At 38.6% G+C, this 20,309-nt stretch overlaps 1 protein-coding gene across 1 annotated transcript; it reads right to left on the bottom strand.

Moving 5' to 3' along the window:
• Window positions 1-7,684: 7,684 nt before the first annotated feature.
• On the bottom strand, window positions 7,685-20,214 carry LOC112564312 (casein kinase I). Its single transcript, XM_025239028.1, has 8 exons — window positions 19,902-20,214; window positions 16,296-16,402; window positions 15,386-15,512; window positions 14,938-15,036; window positions 14,215-14,433; window positions 13,862-13,936; window positions 13,520-13,727; window positions 7,685-12,504 (listed from the first exon to the last, which is right to left on the bottom strand). The coding sequence occupies exons 1-8, from the start codon at window positions 20,022-20,024 to the stop codon at window positions 12,497-12,499; spliced, it is 966 nt and encodes a 321-aa protein (XP_025094813.1). The 5' UTR covers window positions 20,025-20,214; the 3' UTR covers window positions 7,685-12,496.
• Window positions 20,215-20,309: the final 95 nt, after the last annotated feature.

Below are 20,309 nucleotides of genomic sequence, written 5' to 3'. Positions count from 1 at the left end.
GGAGGGCTTAGCTGACTTCACTTAGCTTGTGTCCTGACCACAGCCCTCGTCAGACAAACTTGATTCTGTGCCTGAGTGCAGCAGGAGGAGGAGGAGGAGGAGGAGCTTTAAATCATTGCACCCTCTGCTGTTCATCTACTCAACCACAGAAGAATAGCTGGTTGTGAGTGTTGGTGTAGGGTGTATGTGTGCTCTACGCTTTTAGATAAAATACTGCATTTGTTGTTGTTGCTATGATGCACTTTTTGTCTAATCCTTGTCTTGTAACTAGTAATTGCTTTTTTCTGTCTTTCGTAACTGAACACACTTTTCAAGTTATAATTGGCTGTTGAGATTAATAAAGCTGGTCACTTGTAATGTAGTGCTGACTAAAACAAAAACAAACAACTACTGACTACAACAAATCACACACAAAGCTACATACAGGTGAAATACCAATACCTTCCCCACCCAGCACTACCATTACCTGATGAACAAAAACTGGGAAACTGCACAGACAGCCACGTGAACTGAGTCTCCTACTACAGACATTTCACTACAAGAGGTCAGTGAGGTGAATTTCCTTTTTACCTTCACCATCATCCCCCGCCTCTTTCCTCGACACACTAAAAACTGTAGTTATTTAACACACGATGTGCTCAACTATATTTCAATCTGTTTGTGTGTGTGTGTAAAATTAACAGGTATGGTTATCACTACTTGGAATCATAAGTACGCAATACGAGAAGCAACAGCCATCAATATGCAACTGCTTGCAAGGTTCTAATAAAAGCAAAAAATATATAATAAATAACAAAACACCACCACCCACAAAAAAACCCAAACCACTCCCCCGCCACCCCACCCCCCAAAAAAACCCAACAAAACTTGAAAGTCAAAGCGGGATTAAAGTGCGTTTCTATAGACCTTAGCTTGTCTGGCCCCAGCATCTGGAATACTTTGCCCAAACCGCTTTGTACGGCCATCACCTTAATCTTTTCTGAGGTTGGCTTTCAGACCTCTTTTCATAAAACTTCCAGTAGTTGCCTTACTTTTCCCACCACCTCACCCATTCACTCCCTCTTCTGACACACATTTTTGCCCTTTGCTTTTGTTGTCAGCAACTGTACATCTGTATTTACTTCTCACTCTGCTCTGTTTGTTCAAACACAAAAAGCATATTCCAAGCGAGAAAATTCGTGTTTTATTATGGTTATTAGTATTGTCTTTCCCATGCGTTGGTAAACACACGCAAGCACTCTTGTCCGGTTCCAGCACACACACACATTGCTGGATCATTTAGGGGCCGCATAGAGATGCATAATCAAAGTTGTGATAACTGCCGGCGCCCGACAAAGTGAGTTTTTTTGGTGCCGTGCGCCGCAGTCAATGGCCAATGTCACACCCGAGATTTAACCCTCCTTCGCCATGTTCCTGCCTCGTGACTTTCAACTAACTTCACCTCATCAAATTGCAGTTTGCATAACTTAGATAGCAACACACGGGCAATCATCCGGAAAGAGGGCTATGAAATTTGCGGCGACATTATAACCGCTGATAGGCGTTTGAAATTTGAGAGGCGGCCTTTTTATCGAGGAGCCTGCAGCGGCAGGGCACTTAACTCGTGCGAAGTGGCTTATCTGCCCCCTTCCCCTCCTGTGGGGACACAGTAATACAGCCCACCTGCTGGCGGCACCAAAATGTATTTGATGTGAGAAGTTCGACCTGTACATCAGCACAAGGCTACAAAGTATATATATACACACCCACACTTGACCTCAAGACTTGGAGTCTGCCGACAGGCATCCCGTCTAAAAGGCCAATGGCCGATTCTTTCTTCTCAAGATATTTATTTCTATGTACTTTTTCTCGAAATCTACTCCAGTTTTTTTTTTCTTTGAAAGAAACAGAGATGGACTAAGTGAATGAGACCTGTCTTTGAAAAATGCGTCATTACCTCCCTTAGCTCATATGCCATTAGGAAAATGGTTATGACTTGCCATAAAAAGGAAAGTGAAAAAAGATATAGTTTTTTACGACTTACTGTATTTATGAATAAAAATTAAGTTGCACACGTACTTCAAGGTATGACCTGTTAAGAGCACTCTTCCGTGTTAGAGTTAAATTATGCCGCAGAACATTAAAATATCTTGCTTGAGCGCACGCCGACTAAAACGCCTATTAAATGTTTGCAAAGAAATTCTGATGACAAAAGGCGGGGCGCATAGTTCTCAAATCAAAGTCGCCGACGGTGAAGATAAGGGCGATACAGACGAGCGAGAATAATCAAGCTGGTAATACACAGGCTAATATTTTTACCACATAAAACTTTCGGGACACGAAGACTACATCGGCCTCGTCCTGAGAGTGACATGAGATGCGCCTACAGGAGCTGGCCTGGTTAATTCATGCACACTATATATATATATGTGCCATATATATTATATGTTTCTGTGCCATAGAAGGATTGTTACAGTGTGTTATGCTCTTTGTGAAGGGAAGTAGCAGCAAGAGAGTAGACTGAGATATCCGAAGTTACAGTCAATATGACAACTGACATTAACTTGTATTCGTTGTCACACTCAGATCTTACAACCTGCCACAGAAATGACTGCCTCAAGTTGCAAAGAGCTCGGGGTTAGAATAGGAAGAATATAACATTCGAGAACCTTGGAATGGAAGGCCGCGAATATGAAGCATGACCCAAGACAACAGAAATCATTGCAATTCTTATTTTCCCTTTCCTGTTCAAGTCTCCTCTCCCCACCTCCTGCTAAAACCATCTCTATGGAAAGAAGTATTAAGTGGTCTGATGTATTCGTAAGAAAAGATTGGCTTTAACTGTTTAAGAAAACTTAGTTTAAAAAAAAATAGTTAGTGTTAAAAATATTCCAATTTCTGAACAGTTAATCAAAACATCCTTAATTCAAACTGTAAATCACTCGGATTATTCATAGTATACCCTCCCCCAATCTAACAACCTCTATCCCTCCACAAAAAGAGTTTGCAAGATGTCTCTGGGTGTCTAGAATTCACGCCCAGGTACTTCCCACCACTCCAACTTTTCTTTGTGTTGTTGTCGTCCGGGAGTGAGACCTGTAAATATTTACAGGACATCCTGGGTGACAGTGAATTTCAGGTTATTATCCGGTGTGTTGTTTAACATTTCAGATGTGCCTAGCGGAGCTGTGTTTGTATGTTTTTTAAAAAAGTATTTAGTAATTTAATATGCATTTCGAATAGTTAAAAGATTAACATACCAACGCTCTGACAATTGTAAAGAATCATTAAAAAAATTACATTCTTTTTTAAACTGAAAAATGTCCTAGTTCCCCCTTCCCACCCCACCTCACACATACAAGTATCACACTACCTTTACTTTTCGGCACAGGAGGCGGTTGTGTGTTAGCTTTGCAGATGGCAATTAGCCACTTGAGACTTGGGAAATGGTATTGGAAAGACAAGCATGCAATTTCTTCTCCAAGAGAGTTTAGCTCGGAAACCGTAATGAGGAGACTTAGAACACTCCAGGTCACAAGTTCTCTAAGAGCTGTGGAGCAAACCTGGTATTCTGATATTTAGCTGCCAGCATCTCTCCCTTGAGACCAGAATGTTTTCTGCGTGCAGAAAGGTGGTGATGATGGCGGGGGGGGGGGGGGGTGGGGGGTGGGGGGGTGGAATGGCTACTTGAATACCGCACTTTGGGTCTCTAACTTGCTTTTTCGTGCAGCGAGCACCTGGCGAACATTTTCTTGTAATTGACTCAGTTTAGTCCCCTGTGTAACTGCATACTTGATATCTTAAATATTGAAATTTTAATAAAATTCAATATTTACAGAAATAATATACAAAGAAAAAAATAACAAAATGGACATTCTCAGAAATAAAAGAAATCCAAAACATAATATCAATGTCTACAAATCAGTGAAACAAAGCATTAACTAATAATAAATAATCATAAAGATGGCATACAAACATAGGATAATAAAAGTATTGTCTTCTATTAAAAAAATATGCTGTGTGAAACCTCATAAAATAAGTTGAGCATTAAGCAAGAGTAAACAAATGTGAAGAAGTAAGAGCCCATATTAAACATGACAGATAAATGTAATAAATAACAACTCCACAATGAAATGCAATGCTAGCAAATGGAACACCTGAATGCATCCCGCAGCAGCTGTAGCTTGGCTCGTCGCGAGGACTAAGGAGACGGAAATACCCAGCGGAAAATAAAGCGAAGTAGTCACAATAATGAACAACTATATACACACCAAACACTAACACCCCCAACCACCTTTCACATCTTCCGTCCATTCACCCTGTTCACCCCCTTCCCTCATATTCACATCCCCATTACACCCCCTACCTCCTCCCCACACACACGTGCGCGCGCGCTGACACACACATAGACACACAGTGCGACATCACAAAACGAGGACACACTTTCCCACAAAACAACAACAAAGTAATTATACAGATATATAATTAAGTTTTTTTTCGTTCGTTAACATAATGATGGACACACATGCAGTAATTTGACTCTAATTAAGCTAAATACCGATGTCTAATTTTGCATTGGACCATCTCAATCGTTGTAGTCTGCATTCAGAGAAGTCGATCTGTATTGGCGAAGTTCTGCGATAAAAGTGTTCGCTCGCAGGAAAAAAAAAAAAAAAAAAAATAAAAGCAGTTTTATGGCTTGGGAAGGTTGTGTGAATCCGCAGGGGCCATAACTGTGAAACTTTAAAGGTCTAGTGGGGCGCAATAATTTTTGTAATGACTGGGTAAAGCTCAGTGCAAAATGCTATTTCCACAAATCTGGAGAAAATACACCGCCCTCCCTTCCCCTCCCCACCAACACACCCTTTCATTGTCGACAAACACGATTATGTTGTCTAAAGATGCGCCTAATTGACATCTAATACCAGCTCTCCCATTGATTGAAACCTTAATAACCTAGTGAACCCATGCACTACCCTCTGTGTGTGTGTGTTGTTGATCTGTGTGTGCACTGTGGTGTATGTATGAATGTATTTCGAGAACAGAATCGGGGTACTCGTCTAGTGAGGTAAGTATCTTACACTGAACTACCGTCATTTACAAAAACTTGACCCAGCTTACGGAGGCTTACACTGGGATGTTTCAAAACAAAAAATAACAATACTTTTGGTGCTGGCAAAGAAGTAATTACTGAACAAAGACAGACGGAACGAAACTAAAGAAAAATCACCAGTGGCACCTTCCTCTGGAACTTCTCGACTATGTCGCTGTTACTGTGTTTGTGGTTCCATCTGTCTGCGCCATGAATTGCGTATTACACTCATGCATTCGTCTCGAATAGAGTTTAAAAGTAACAGAATATTCACGGATGTTCATCAGAAATGTATGTTCTTGGAATCCAAGCAAAGAGACTGAAGTTGGCGCAAAAAAAGCATTGAAAAGAGGGAGAGAAGGGACATAACTGTCGAGATTTAGCAAGCTAAGTTCACAGCTAAGTCCAGTTATCTGCCCGTGAAAAGAAGCTGCTGGTGAGATTCCAGCAGGTATTTGACCACAAACACACCTTTCTACATTTAGTGGGTGTCTTTGAGGCGGTTCGTGTCTGACGTAAAGCAGCTTCACTGTCAGTTCTCAACGAGATACACAAAACAACGGACACAAGGTGTCTGGGGGACATTTTGACTGGGGGGACAGTAGTGGAGCTCACCTCATGCTTGTGATGTGCATCGCACTGCCTTATGTGGCTGAGAATTGCTACGCAACATTAATACTTAAATTGTAAATAACTACCTACCATACATAATCAAACAATTTATATATATGCAGTATATCAAGAACACTTTTTATTCTATTCCTATTTTGTACACAAAGGACGAAAGTCTGGAGCTACAGAGCTGAGACGGGGCAAGTGCGCAACTGCAAGACTGCGTTTTATTGTCACCACGACAATCAGAATAGGATGTCTTGAGTTCGAATCTCGGTCTGACAGATCTCTCTGGATGTGACATTTGATTACTGGGCTGACCGTCTGTAATTTTTCCGAGTACTACGGTTTCATCAACACCCGTGTGTCTGTGTACGCGGGCGTTGATGGTTGTGGTGTGTTCGCATACGAAAGGTATATTTCATGCCTATCATGTGTGTGCCCGTAAGATAATATACGCGAAGCGCTTTGCATCTGCTTTCGGGGGTTAGGCGCAATGCTGTAAAAATTTTGCCAACGGATAGTTTGAGTTTAGTTCAGCATCGTTTCCAAAATCCGAGCGAAACACATAACTCTGTTTTCGAAACATGTCATGATGCACAGACAGATGGCACTAGTCATGCCCACAGACCCAGTTGACATATCGTACTTAGCTCGAATTGAGGACGAAGTTGTGTTGTATTCTTGTGTTGGCGTGTGGGGCGGGGGGAAAGTGGGCGCAGAGGGAGGGGTGGGGTGAGGTGGAGGGCGAATAACTTCATTGTATTTTAACATGCTCAGCGGTGCGTGCTGCTCAATGGCTGCGACCTCAACAAACTGATCGTCATTGGATAGTTTAGGGTTTGTTTTTTTTTCTTTCTTTCTCTCTCTCCCCTCTTTCTCACCTGTGTAACGGTGTCTGTCTGCATGCAGGCACAGCTGAAAGTGCCGGCAACAAAACCTCGTGAAGAGAGCAATAGCCACCTCACAATGCTCTCTGCTTCAGCAGCTCTGTCAGCAGCCGTGGCACTGTGGTTTTCCGCTGCGCGATCAAAGACCAGGATGGTAAGTCACAAATTCCAGGACCGTTCGGTGGTAGGTGAACAACATGGCCCAGGCAGCGGTGGCGATAGAATGACATGGCACCGATAAAAAAAAAAAAAAGGACACGAGAAGAAACAATACAATTATACCGGTAATCTCACACGTTATCAGGCAAACGTCACCCCAACCACCACCACCCCGTCCTCCCAACACTACCTTACCTCGCTGTCGCAATGAACTGGAGCAGGAAAAAAAAAAAAGAAGAAGAGAGAGAGAAAAGCCTGCAAATAAATCCCCAGTCATCGTAAGGTTTATCGCAGATTTTCTCGTCGTGTGTTGCCACGATTATCTCCAACGATTGGGTATCTTTATGTTGCATCTGCACCGAGTAACCACTCCCCTCTGGGGCTGGCGCAGACCCTCCACACCCCATAACAGCTAGAATCGTAGGCACAATGAGTGGTAGGTGGGACATGCTACACGTGGTGCACGGCGGCAGCTATGGGTGGCGTTGTGTGTGTGTGAGATAGACAGAGAGACAGAGAACACCTGTATACAAATGAATCTGTACACCACTGTGGGCTTTTCCGACTACACTTCCGGTATCTACAGGTGCCGGTGTGCGGACTTGCCCGAGCGAGCACCTGTATTTAAATGGTTGTGTAGCAAACACTGCATGTTGTTAAGTCCAACCAAGGATTATTTTACGTAAAAACGCGTATTTGTATTTACAGTGTGTATGTACGATAGTTGCATGTTTGGAGTCCAGCCTGCACAGTGACTACAAAACTTCTGGCAATGGCAGCGGAGGAGAGGGTTCCTCATGCCATACCCTAGACAGCCAACAGCTCGTTACCCCCTTGACCTTTTGTTGGTTATTATCTTCTCAAATGTGCAAATGAAGGAGAGAGAGAGAGAGGAAGATATGAAGGCTGTGCGCTTCCCAAGTCATCCACACACTGGCACAAACACAGCGAATCTTTGTGTAAAGCTCGTGGATTTAATTTATCATTTAACATTTTTGAGCTCTGGTTGCCCGTGAAGGACACTCTGTGAAGCTGCAAAGGTTAGCGAATTAAAGTCATCGACTTGATTAATCTTTGCCACATCAAACAAGTCCTCGTCATCAGACGAACGGACAATCCCAGTGCCAGAGTCTCTGTACATGTGTGCACAAGCTACATCTGTAAGTGACCAGAAACCACGTGAGTTTAACACCTGTAGAGACCCTAATAAACTACCAGAACAAATGGTGTCGTAAGCATACATGCACGTCTCTCCCTCTGTGCTGTTTGTTTACAGAGAATAAAACATAGATACCACAATGTTAACAAGCCCCTTACTTTATAAAAGTCTGTACATTGTATTTCAGTATTAAATAAGCCTGTCTGTTCGTACAGAAATGCATCTCTCTCACACACACACCCACACACTGTATATATGCTCGTGCGCAGGCACGTCACGTGTACACCATTTTATGCGTGCAAACATTCCAGCCAAACCTAACTAAAGTCTTTAATTCATAAAGAACATCGCAATCATACAGGAGTTGTCCATCTGATAGGATTTGATCTCTCGCGCGCTCATACACAGTGGTTTCTTATTTCTCCGACGATAAGTCCAAGTAATATCTAAGAGCTCAAACATTTAAACAACAAAAAAGCTTCCCTAGTATTTTGACGTTTACTGTCTGGAAGAACGCATCCGAGGCACAACAGTCACGTCCGAGAGTCGCTAACGGAAGGCACTAGCCGACCCAGTCTCCTGGAACCACAGCCTGATTTCATCGTCAGTATAAACAGGTCTTCTTCGTCGTCCAGCATAGAAGATTGAGGACTTAGAAGAAGCAAAAACGAAAGACCAATGGGAGGGGTGTAAGGGAGGGAGACATCAGAAAGAAAAAATCGCTATATTAATGTCAACGATGGTCAAATCCTCATCTTAGGTAACAGCGGATTTGAAAGACAACTAAGACGACATGAGGCAACAAACATTTCTCCCTACAGACATAACTCGCCGGCAATCCTGTGTGTAGTATCGCTGCTCTGGTGTCTTCTCATCTGGTCAACCCAGTCCAAACGCAGACAGGTACTGAGCGACTTGTAATATGTACACGATCAACAGACAGCACAAGACAGGATTTGACTCTAGTAATACCCTAGTAAGCAGGCAGACAAGCCACTTTATAAATGAATATGCTTGACGGCATGGTACAAATGCCACTCCTCTCATGCTTTATGTTTTTATGGTGGGCAGCATAACCAATAGTGGCATGCCGACGACCCAAATGCCATGAAAGTCTTAGGATCATCTCTTTCAAGTGCAAGCACAGCAGTGGGATCAATGAATGTGATACTGAAGCTATTCTAAAAGTTACTTTTCCTCTGACTGCTGCAAACTCAAATACATCACCATGTTCACATTACCAATAGACTACTGCAGTGAGCTAGTCACAATTTCTTACTAATAGCTTGCACTGGTACATATTACCAATAGACTATTGCAGTGAGCTACAATCAGGATTTGTTAACAACTGCTTTCATTGGTACAATAAAAATGTAAGTTACCTTTAGAAGGCACCACAAACTGGTCTATTTTGACAAATGATGGAACTTGAACAATGCGCTTAAAGAAAGGAGGAAAAGAAAAGGGGAAAAAAGCCAAGTAAAAAATCTTTCAAGATACTTTGTCTCAGATTAGTAATATTTTCAAAATGCAATGTCTATAATACAATCTTGTGTACTTGACTTTGATACTTGTTCAACTAAACCCCCAACTAAGCTACAATTAAAAGGTATTTTTGCAGCTCCTCAAGAAGCAACAAAGAATAAACAAAAAAACAAAAAAAGTATTTTTTGCAGTTCATAAAAAGCATAGGGTACATAACAGCATGCACCTTTTGTAGCCTGATCAAACGTCAGTCCGACAGAAAAATTACTTCTACAATATCAGCACAAAACTGCTCGTTTTCAAACAGATAAGATGAGCGGCATGCACAACATAAAACAATCTGCAAATCATCTACATTTTTCATAATGTCATGAAATAAAAGCATAACAATTATTAAATTCACAATCACTAAATTAGTATTTAGTTGTGTGTGTGTGCACACACGTGGATGTTTCCAAAAGATATCCTTATCTACTACCGAGAATGGGATGAATAGATTTTGACTGGTTTTAGATAGCTTTTTGAAAAAAAATTCCTCAGAGACCACTTTTTGTGATAAACTGTACAGATATGACTAATGCCTCAGCAGAAACACCTCTGAAGGTTAACAACTGATGCTTCTCTTTTAGCATGTTAAAGCTGAAAGAATGTTTAAAGAGCTCTTAATGGAAACGACAACTGATTAAGCTCACCAGAGTGAGAAGATAAATGACTACAACTCGAAGGAGTTTTCTTTTTTTCCTTCCCAAACAAAATAGGAACAGCATTTAAGCAGTCTTAGGGTGAACAGCTTTTAACAGTTCCGAATTCAACAATGAAAGCTGTCACATATTGTTCTACACCAAAGAACATGGGCTGGACTGGTTGGTTTATCAAACCAAATACCAAAGTGCTGCCACCTGAAACAGATTTTAAGCTATAAGGGGAGAAAGATAATGGGGGAGGAAACCTGAGTACCTAGGGCAACCCACCCCTCCCCCACCTCCGGCACATACTGAGTGTCTCATCATGAGATTGGAATCCAGGACTTTAAGTTCTGACTGCAATGGTAAGCTAGTTCTTTAATCACTACACAGGCAACCCCCACAGGCTGCAACAAATCCGTTACATTCAAATTTCACTTGAATGACCTGACAGCTGCATGAGTAGTAATTTTTTTAATTCAGCTCCCCATAGCTTTAAAAAGATCACTATCACTGCTCAGTTATTGAAAAGCTAAGCAAACATCCCATTTAAAATGAAAACATTATGTTTCATTTAAGATCAGATGCTACTAGAACCAATATATTTGACTGATTGATCAAAATCTGCAGAAAGGGGAGGTCAGAGATAATTAGAAAACGAAACATGGTCAAAGGGGAATTATTGAGCACTTACTGTAACATAGCACAGCAGTTATTTCCCATGTTGATGTAGCGCAGTAAAATTCATTTTAACATGCAAATTTCAGAAAAAAATAACAACCCTGAGCAGCTGTATAATACTTACCTGATCAGTACGGCCCATCAGTACATCTTAATGCTACAAAGAATCACAGAATTTGGGGGTTTTTTTTCGCTTTGAAGCTACTTCTTGATATCACAGAAAGAAAACAAAATTGCCGTAAATCTCTAAGGTAAAAAAAAAAAAAGTACATTTAGTGTAAGTAGTCTTCTAATTATTAACAGATGGGCCAGATTTATCTAACATAATGCATTTGTTTTCAATTCAGTTTTACCTTTAGTAGCAAAACGTCTGAGTACAGATATATCATCTACTGAAGGCTGAGAGATGACATGGCCAATGGGTACCCCACTCCAAAGAATGCTCTGTGAGAGCAAAAGAGGCTTGAAGGACACTGAATCATTCATCCTAAGGGCTGGCCTAAATGGACAGCTTAGTGATCCCAATGTACAAGAAACAGTTAAAACAGCTTCAGCACTTTTGTAGGTAAATATGAAACTTACAAATTGTGAGCAGAAACAATTCAGAAACTATTTATAATTTCTGCACAACTTGCCATGTAACTTCCCTTTTCTCAGAATTTTTGATCCCACGATTACTGCAAACGCTTCAAACAAATCTATGATGTCAGAAGCCTTGGTACTTCACTTGGTAAATAAGCAGCCACCAGAACCAGAACCTCTTCCCTCTTTAAAAAAAAAAAGCAAAAGCAAAAACACCACAAAGCTAAAATCTTAACCAAAAAAGAGACATTAAATTTGTGTGAAGACCATAATAATACCTATTTTACAGAGGTTTTTACTTTTACTAACAAAAGCAATCTGCTTTTTGTGCACATAAGACATACACCAACGAACCTGGATCATGTATTTCCCTACATTTTTAAAGGTCTCCAATTTTTTAATGTTTCTTACTTGTTTTCCTGGGAACAAAAACATCCCATGCACCTCTGCTCCTGGTTCAAAATGTTTAAAAAGAACATTCACTATTCAGTCATTTGGTGCATCACAGATCATTAATGTTCGAAGAAATCTGCATGTGTTCTTCTGCTTCCACATATACGTTGATAGCTTTGCTATAGGTCAAACGTAAGTCAATAATGCATCTGTCCCAAAACCACAATGAGGTAAGCAATCAAGAGTTTAGCTAAGCGCCATTGTCCATTTTCTGCTGAAAATCTAAAAGCTGATGAGATAATAGCCTAGGTGCCACTCTTCATGTTCAGCTCCTTTTAGTCAGCTGAATAGTAGACAAATGTCAGTGGTGGTGGGGCAACATTGAGAAAAGCTGCCCTTTCAGGGTTTTAATAACAAAACAAATGTTCCTCATGGTTACAAAGTTGCTGCTTCAGCAGAAACTTGTTTTTAACAATGCCATGATATAGTGTGCCGAAAATGATTGTATCATTCCCCCATTTCCCACAACACATACAAACTTGATAATCATCTGCATCTCCAGCCAAAATGTTAGCAACAAAATGTATGACAAATTTCAAAGTGCAGCAAATTTCAAGGGAGCGGTTAAGTGAGATGTGTACAGAAGTTTGGCATCACGTTCCTCCCTGATTACAATTTTAATGCCTTTGTCATTGAGCATAATAGCTGTCACTGATTTACATAATCACAACTTGATCATCCGGTCTCAACCAGCAAAGACAGGAAATTTGTTTGCAGCAATTCATCGCCCTGGAAAACAAAAACAAAACAAACCAAAAAATGTCAGAGGTTGACGTAGCCACATAATCACACGCACTTCTTTAAAAAAAAAAAAAAAACTTAAACTGGAGTTTAAGAAGAATAGAAAAAAAGGTCTACATTTACTACTTTGGTATGCTTTCCAAAGCCCAAATAAAAAAGCACAACATATCATACTTGTTTATTTTAAAACTACTTTTACATACTTGGAATGGATTATCCATCAGACTTCGTCACTCTGATTCTCTTACCATCTTTAAGTCCAAACTTAAGACACATCTTTTCAGAACAACTTCACTGGAACCTTGTTCTGACCCTGACGTGTGTCTGTATTTACTTTGTGTATGTGTAGGGTCTGTAGTAGGAGTGTTTCTGTTACATGCAAATATGGGTGCATGGATGTTTATCATCTATTCTATATATGATTTATACAAAGCATTCTCAGTAAACATTTTCTAGAAAGGTGCTATATAAATCTCCATTATTATTATTATTCTTACATATATAGCTGATGTTATAAATCAAGAACATAGTATGTAATTCTTTTGAATAAACAGAAATGAATTCCTTCCTCCTTCCCCCCAACTCTTCCACCTCTGTGTTGTGACAAGGAATTATGCCTGTAAAAGTCTAGAAGGCTTAAAGTAGAAATAGGAGTGCCACGCAAGAGAAAAACCCTCAAAGAGACAGCAGCTTTCCCAGTCTCACCTTCAAAGTGCTCATATACAGCAGCTTCAAACATTAGAAGTTCCTAAGTACTTTATATGATAAATTACCAACACTGACTTTCTACTCCAGTAAATCAAAAATTAATTTGCAAAAAGACATACTGGGAAAAAGCACATCAAAACCTGGAAAAATATAATTTCGTTATTCATCATTTTGCATGAACCACCATATTTCAAGTGCCCACTTTCCACCAGCAGAAACAGATGTGTCACAGCAAACAAGAAAGCTCACTGTAGAGAACTTGCAGAAACAGAAGACATCTTTAACCATCCATTACCTGATGTTGGCTGTGTTGAACTACTTGAAGCAGCTGGATTACTGGTCTTGTGCTTTAGCTGTGTCCAGTCAAAAACATAGTCATACTGAAAATTCAGGGTGCGAAACAAAATGCGGAAAAGTTGCCTCAGGTACATGTAATCAGGTGCTTCATCAAAGCGCAATCCTCGACAGTAGTTGAGGTACATAGCAAACTCAGCAGGAAAACCCTTTGAACAAAGAAAAAAAATAACACACAATAATAAAATCAAGCCAAAGCACTACATTTTCTTCTGAACAAATAAAAAATAAATGAAATATGCAAAGAAATGGGCAAAGGGCATGAATAAAATACTCTATTTACCTTGCACAAAGCATCCACTGGTGTTGACATTTTCTTCTCACTGATTTTCTCATACTTCTGTCGTTTAGTGGCAGCCTACAGAGGGATACATATGTTTTACATTCACCCACACCACACACATTTTTATCAGACTGTTTCAGACATGATCAAGCTATTCTTTAAAACATGTATGTACACACCGAGATATACAAGCACCCAAATGACTTTGTTAGTTCATTTTTCTCTTTCTCTCTCCTGTAATTTTATATTTCAGATACTGTCAGGTACTGTCAATTTGTTCATTGACATCTGTTACATTTCTGTGCAAATCGTGATAAACTCAAATAACTAACAGATTTTTCCACAGTGCCTACCTTCAGTCCTTGCCAAGGAAGGCTACCACGATTGAAATACATAAGAACATAACCCAGTGACTCCATGTCATCTCGGCGACTCTGTTCGATTCCCAAATGAGCATTGATGCTGGCATAGCGCGCAGTACCCGTAAGATTCTTGTCTTCCCGATATAGAATGTGCTGCCTTGTGCGATTATCTCTGTACTTCTTGGCAAGACCATAGTCAATAATAAACACCTGTAGACAGTAATCCAAAGCATTAATGTTTAAAATAAAACAAAAACAGCAGCAAAACAAGAAAATTCAGCACATACGACAAAACAAAGACAATGTTAATGTACATTTCAAAAATGTAGCTCCAAATTAAAAGACAGGCCATTCCTACTCTGCTGTCATCTCTCACACTCGTTTTAATGTTATAAAAAACACTTCTTGCAATAGCTCAAAAGGTTTAGACCTCTAAATCAATCATTTGTACAACTTTCCTTGAGGAAGCTTTATTCTCAGGAATGTAAACTGGACTGGCTTTTTAGAGACTGGGGGAACTATTTTAGTTCTAAGCAATACTAACATTGATGAATTAAATCTGTACAACTAAAACAAACTCCTGAGATGGCTATCAAGAAAACACTGCACCTGGAGTGACTGCACAAATTAAAACTGCTATTGCTGAATAGACTGAATGTGATTGTAGAATGTTGTTCAACATGAAAGATCCAATGACATAGCTTTCCACCTTACTTTATTGCAGTGACGACCAATCCCCATCAGAAAGTTGTCTGGTTTGATGTCTCGATGAATGAAATTCTTGTTGTGCACATACTCTATCCTATTAATCATCTAAACACACATACAACAAGACAAGAATAACTAAAAAGAATTGTTTTTCCAATACAAGATTGTTCATGAATTCAAAGATGTAGGTAAAAACCTGACTAACCCAAATTTATATAGCACCAACCAGACTCAAAAGTGTGTCACCATCATGTATGTTATGTACACACATGAGCACACATCTTTTAATGGTAGGCATACACACATATAGCTACAAAATATTCAACAATATCTGAATTACTTGGTACACAGATAAAAATCATAGATAAAATGTCATCATCAAACAACCCACATGCATAAATAAGTGCACAAGTACATGTGACAACACTCCCAACAACATGACGTAATTACATGCCTGGTCAGCTAACATTAGGACAGTCTTCATGGTGAATTTGCGACTACAAAAGTTGAATAGGTCCTCTGTGCTTGGTCCAAGCAAATCCATTACCAGAACGTTGTAGTCTTTTTCCTGTCCATACCACCTAATGCACATCAGACATATCAACTGTTTAATGTGATACGATCTTGATACATGTACATTGACTCACCCTTCATATAATGACATAGTCATCCAGGGACAACACAACAAACATACCTCTGATAAACACCCACACACCATACAAAATGACAAAAAGACTGGGTTTATATCACTAAATTATTACATAAAACAGCAACATGCACAAGATTCATTCTATATAAAATTCACAAACGCTGTGTTATCTAGATGCTTGCCACCATTTGCCTTTTATTTAACAGATAATTACTGATAGGCAAATATTCACTGTGGTGTTCACCATCACTCATGAACTTGGCTAATTTTCTTGCCCTCCAAGCTCTCAAGCATTTGTTTATCCAGGTCAACAGATACAATACTTGACAGCTGTTGTGAACTAATGGTAATGACGTCCCTGATGTGCACAGAAAAATGACACCTGTTCACACTACATTTATACAGCTCTAATGGTGAATGTATGTGCCAGAGGACTCTGCTACCTCTATTCTAGTTGCATCCCTAAATACAAAGTATAGTGTAATAAATTCTTGCAGCAGTAATTGATGTTTTCTGCCTTCTTGGTATAGGAAGCTGTATCACACATACACCAAATAAAAATTTGCTTTAGCTTGCATTTTTTAACTGCATAGGCAAAAGAAATATTGGTCAGCTTTTCCCCATTTTTTACTTCAGTGCTTAATAAGTTAACAAGCTTCAATGGTGCTTAAAGCTGAAAAGGATGTAACTGTGAGCGCACACACACAATCCATACCTGCAGTGTGGAATGCCACTACCTCCTTGAAGGATCTTGTACAGTTTGCTTTCGTAAAGGAGCTGTGGATGTCTGGCCTTCTGCGATTCAAGTTTGACAGCAACCTCCTTTAAAGTTTCAAAAAAGAAAGCAATTTTAAAATATCCTACACTGCACACACTTAAAAAAATACTATTTAATAAAAGCTTTAGATACAAGGCATGACTAGTCTGCACCAATGTCAACCTAGAGGGGACCTATTCAAGTTCATATAGAATGTTTCAGAAGTTTTACTATGAATATCTATGTCCTCATTTTTTTAAAACCTTTCTTTCAACTACTTAGAACCACATATTTATGTAATCTACGAGTTGCCCATACAGTCAGCATAAAAATGCTTTTAGCCTGTGGTATAGAACCAGTATTTCACACAAAGAAATACAAAATAACTGTTCGTTAACTTAGTAAATGGCTTGCAGTTACAGGTCCAATTCAAGAATTAAAGTGGGGATAGGCCAATACAGAAATACTGTGCTGTGTATGTTCCCATTTGAATACATGTACCCATTTAAGTATACAGTGGTACCTCGACATTTGAACTGCTCTGTGCTTAGATATTTTAGTCCCTGACTGTTTCTTTGTTTGACTCTTTGGTTGGCACTTGACCATTGTGCTAAAGATGCCATTTTCACCCTTTTGTCATGGTGCTTTGTTTACAATCTGTGTCTTTTGTGTATTTAAATATAACACACAAACCATATGGTCATTATGGCACTCAAGAAACTAGTGAGTACTATGAAAGAAGTAAAAGAGTAATAAATTGTAAATTTATGATTTTAGTTTTAAATTTATACTTCTGTAATGATTACATTTTATTTATAAATGAAACACATTTGGGGAAAAAACCCATCTTTTAAAAAATATGCTGTACTTAAAAATACTATAACACAATAGCTTATGGTGGGTGCTGGAACCAATTACATACCATTATATTACTTCTTATGGGAAATAAGTGCTTGGAACTCAAACTGTTTTCCAAAATGGAATGTGCTCGTATGCTGAGGTACCACTTTATCTCAGTTTGCCTTCCAAAGAAGTGCAGTACATGAATAAACATCATACGATGGGACAGAAATTCATAAAGACAAAGATTGATAGGAAAACAGGAAGCTATTTATTTTATCAAGTGAATGTTTTCATTGATTTAATATTTATAGATATTTCAAATGTTCAACAACCTACTCCCCAAAATAATTGCAAATGCTAAAAAACATTGGCTGAACTAAGTATAGCTCTAAAGCATAGGTTATAATAGGGTAAGGCAAGTAATGTAATAGAAAATATGTACATGCAAAATAATTTAGTTTACTGACTAGTTTGTCCTATTAAGTTCTGAATTATATGTCAAATGCTTATTATAGTAATACTTGGGAAATGTCCTCTGGCATATTTATAACTGAAATAATGAATCTACAAAGTAAATATTGAACAGTTTTACTACTGTTATTACAGGAAAGAAGTGATTCACAATGCTGCAGGCTTATCAGAGCACCTGATATTTTATTTTATATATTTTTAAAGCCTTTGTGTCACCCATTACCAGTTTCACTTCTCACAATCTGCATATAACTTATGCAACATACATGTGTTTGGGGAAGAAGTGTTCTCAGCACTTACTTGTCAAACAAGAAAAAAGTAGGACAAGAGAAAAGCTTATATGCCAATCCTACAACTGGCAGCTAGCGATGAATACAAGTAAAGCAGGATTATATTCTGCACAGATGATCTGATTGTGTTTACATTCCTCAAGAACAGCTATTGCCAGGTTAACCAACACTATCACCACAAAACAAATCTAATAATCCAGATGAAAATAATGCATCATCACAGGTGCATCTGATTTAACTAAAATATCACAATGAGAATACCCAAACTGTCAATCATACTCTCACAATACAGAAACTTTGCACACTGTACTATAATAGTTACTACTGGATTGAGTAATAGTAGGTCTTAAAAAAACAAAACAACAAAAAACATTACATAACATAATGCATGATGATATAAATAGCATAAAAAGTATTTAAAACAATGTTTTACTGTAATATTTTAGGTATTTCATTCACCAAACAAGGATGTACTAACCAACAAAGATTCCCATTCCCCCTCCACCACCACCTCATCCTACACTAGCAAAATAATGGTTAAACACATTATGATCACACTTAGTGATAAGGCATATTGCACTACTAGCTGACATTCTTTTATCATAAATATATTATCAGCTTTAGATTACCTTCAAAATTTCATTCAGATAAAGAATTTGCAATATAACTTTTGCCCCCAAATCTGAAAAACCTTAAAAAGATCAGGCAATAAAAGTGAATGTAGCAATAGCACCTTTGTATAACATCTGGTTTTCTTGAAAGCCATTTAAGTATACACACCTTCCACCTAATAAGGAATGATGCAATCGATTGTTCAGCCCAAACCCATTTTGTGAACTAAAATATCAAAGGCAGCTTTAGTAATCTTTCTTGGTTTGTGCTGTGTTCATTTTCTGTATTGCCTAAATTGCAAACCCCCACCCAATCTTCCTCTGGACTTATTGCCAACAATAAAACGAAACAGAAAGGATTTTGAATGAAATTTAAGTTATCATAATAACATTCTTTTAAACTGATTTGATAAGCAGGTTAAAAAAAAACTGCTGAAGAATAAAACTACAAGTTACAAGTTTGTTCAAATATCCCTGAAGGATAGTTTTCTACCATTCCCAAAGAACATATGTTCCCATTAACTTCTTATATTGATCAAGATAGTTCTATATGTGTGCGAGTTTGGGTGGCCATCCTTGAGTGAGACACACATTCACACTGATCCTAATCAAACTTTTGTCTGCAGGAAGGTCAAACTATGTTTCATTCCTGTACTTTTCTACAATGAATCTTTATTTTAATATTTAAGTTTTCAAAATGTTATTGTTGACATTATTTGTTCATGTCACTAACAATGATGTCATTTTAAAGTAGTTGAAGGGATTTAGCTATCACTGCCTAGACATTAAGGACTATTTAATTTTCCATCAAAAAGTAATTTTATTCCAGACTGGGTTCTGAATTTCACATGCATGTTTTATTATCCATCAAAGTTGAAAAAAGGATATACACATTTTGTGACGTTACCTGGAGAGTTCTTGAAGGTATTCAGATCTGGTGCACATTTATGTGTTCCAGTTAGCAGCAATTCATTGTGAAAAATAAAATTTGCGTTTATAAAGTACTCTGAATGTGTGTGCGTGCATAAAAAAGAGCTTGAGATGCTTAAGCGATCACGACAAATAAAAAAAAAGCTGTCAAGCTCACCCACCCATACACGTCCTTGCCCAGTTATTATACATGCTGAACTTCAAATTTATTTCATCAGCAACTGATCTAAAAATGCCAATACGAATTTTAAAACCTAGTTAGTAGTCACTCATTTGTATTGGTACTAGTATGAGATGATGGACTCAAGGAGCGAGGTGTGTTGTTTGTTTTTTTTTGCGTGTGAACTAAATTGTTGCCGACCTTTTAACAGTTTCATCGAATTAACTACAGCTACTGAGATAGCATAACATCTTCTTACCTCTCCATTGGTGATATTTATACCCAAATAGATGTCGCCAAACGAGCCACTTCCTATCTTTCGCACAAGGCGGTACTTTCCATTGACAAGGAACTCAGTGGCTATGCTCGATGTGCCAGCCATTTTCAAATAATACGCTAATCCAAGCTGGGTCTTAAACTCTACAGTAAGATATTGATGATGCTGGCGAGCAGTATCATCCCGTATATCTGTCTCTCTTCAGTTTATAATGTTTACACTTGCAGTTTATTTGACGTCTGCCACAAATACAACAAAGACTAAAGGAGTTATGGGATGGGGTCATGGCAATTACAAAAAAATGGATTGGCTGCCTGAGGAAGTGATGGCATAGAGAAAAAAAAAACCCAAAGCAAATGCGTATTTCGTAAAAATAAAATATTGAAATAA

This window comes from Pomacea canaliculata, linkage group LG5 (assembly GCF_003073045.1).
Source record: "Pomacea canaliculata isolate SZHN2017 linkage group LG5, ASM307304v1, whole genome shotgun sequence".
Lineage (NCBI taxonomy): Eukaryota > Metazoa > Mollusca > Gastropoda > Architaenioglossa > Ampullariidae > Pomacea > Pomacea canaliculata.
Note: the sequence above shows the minus strand (reverse complement) of the source record. Positions and strands in the feature narration are given on the sequence as shown.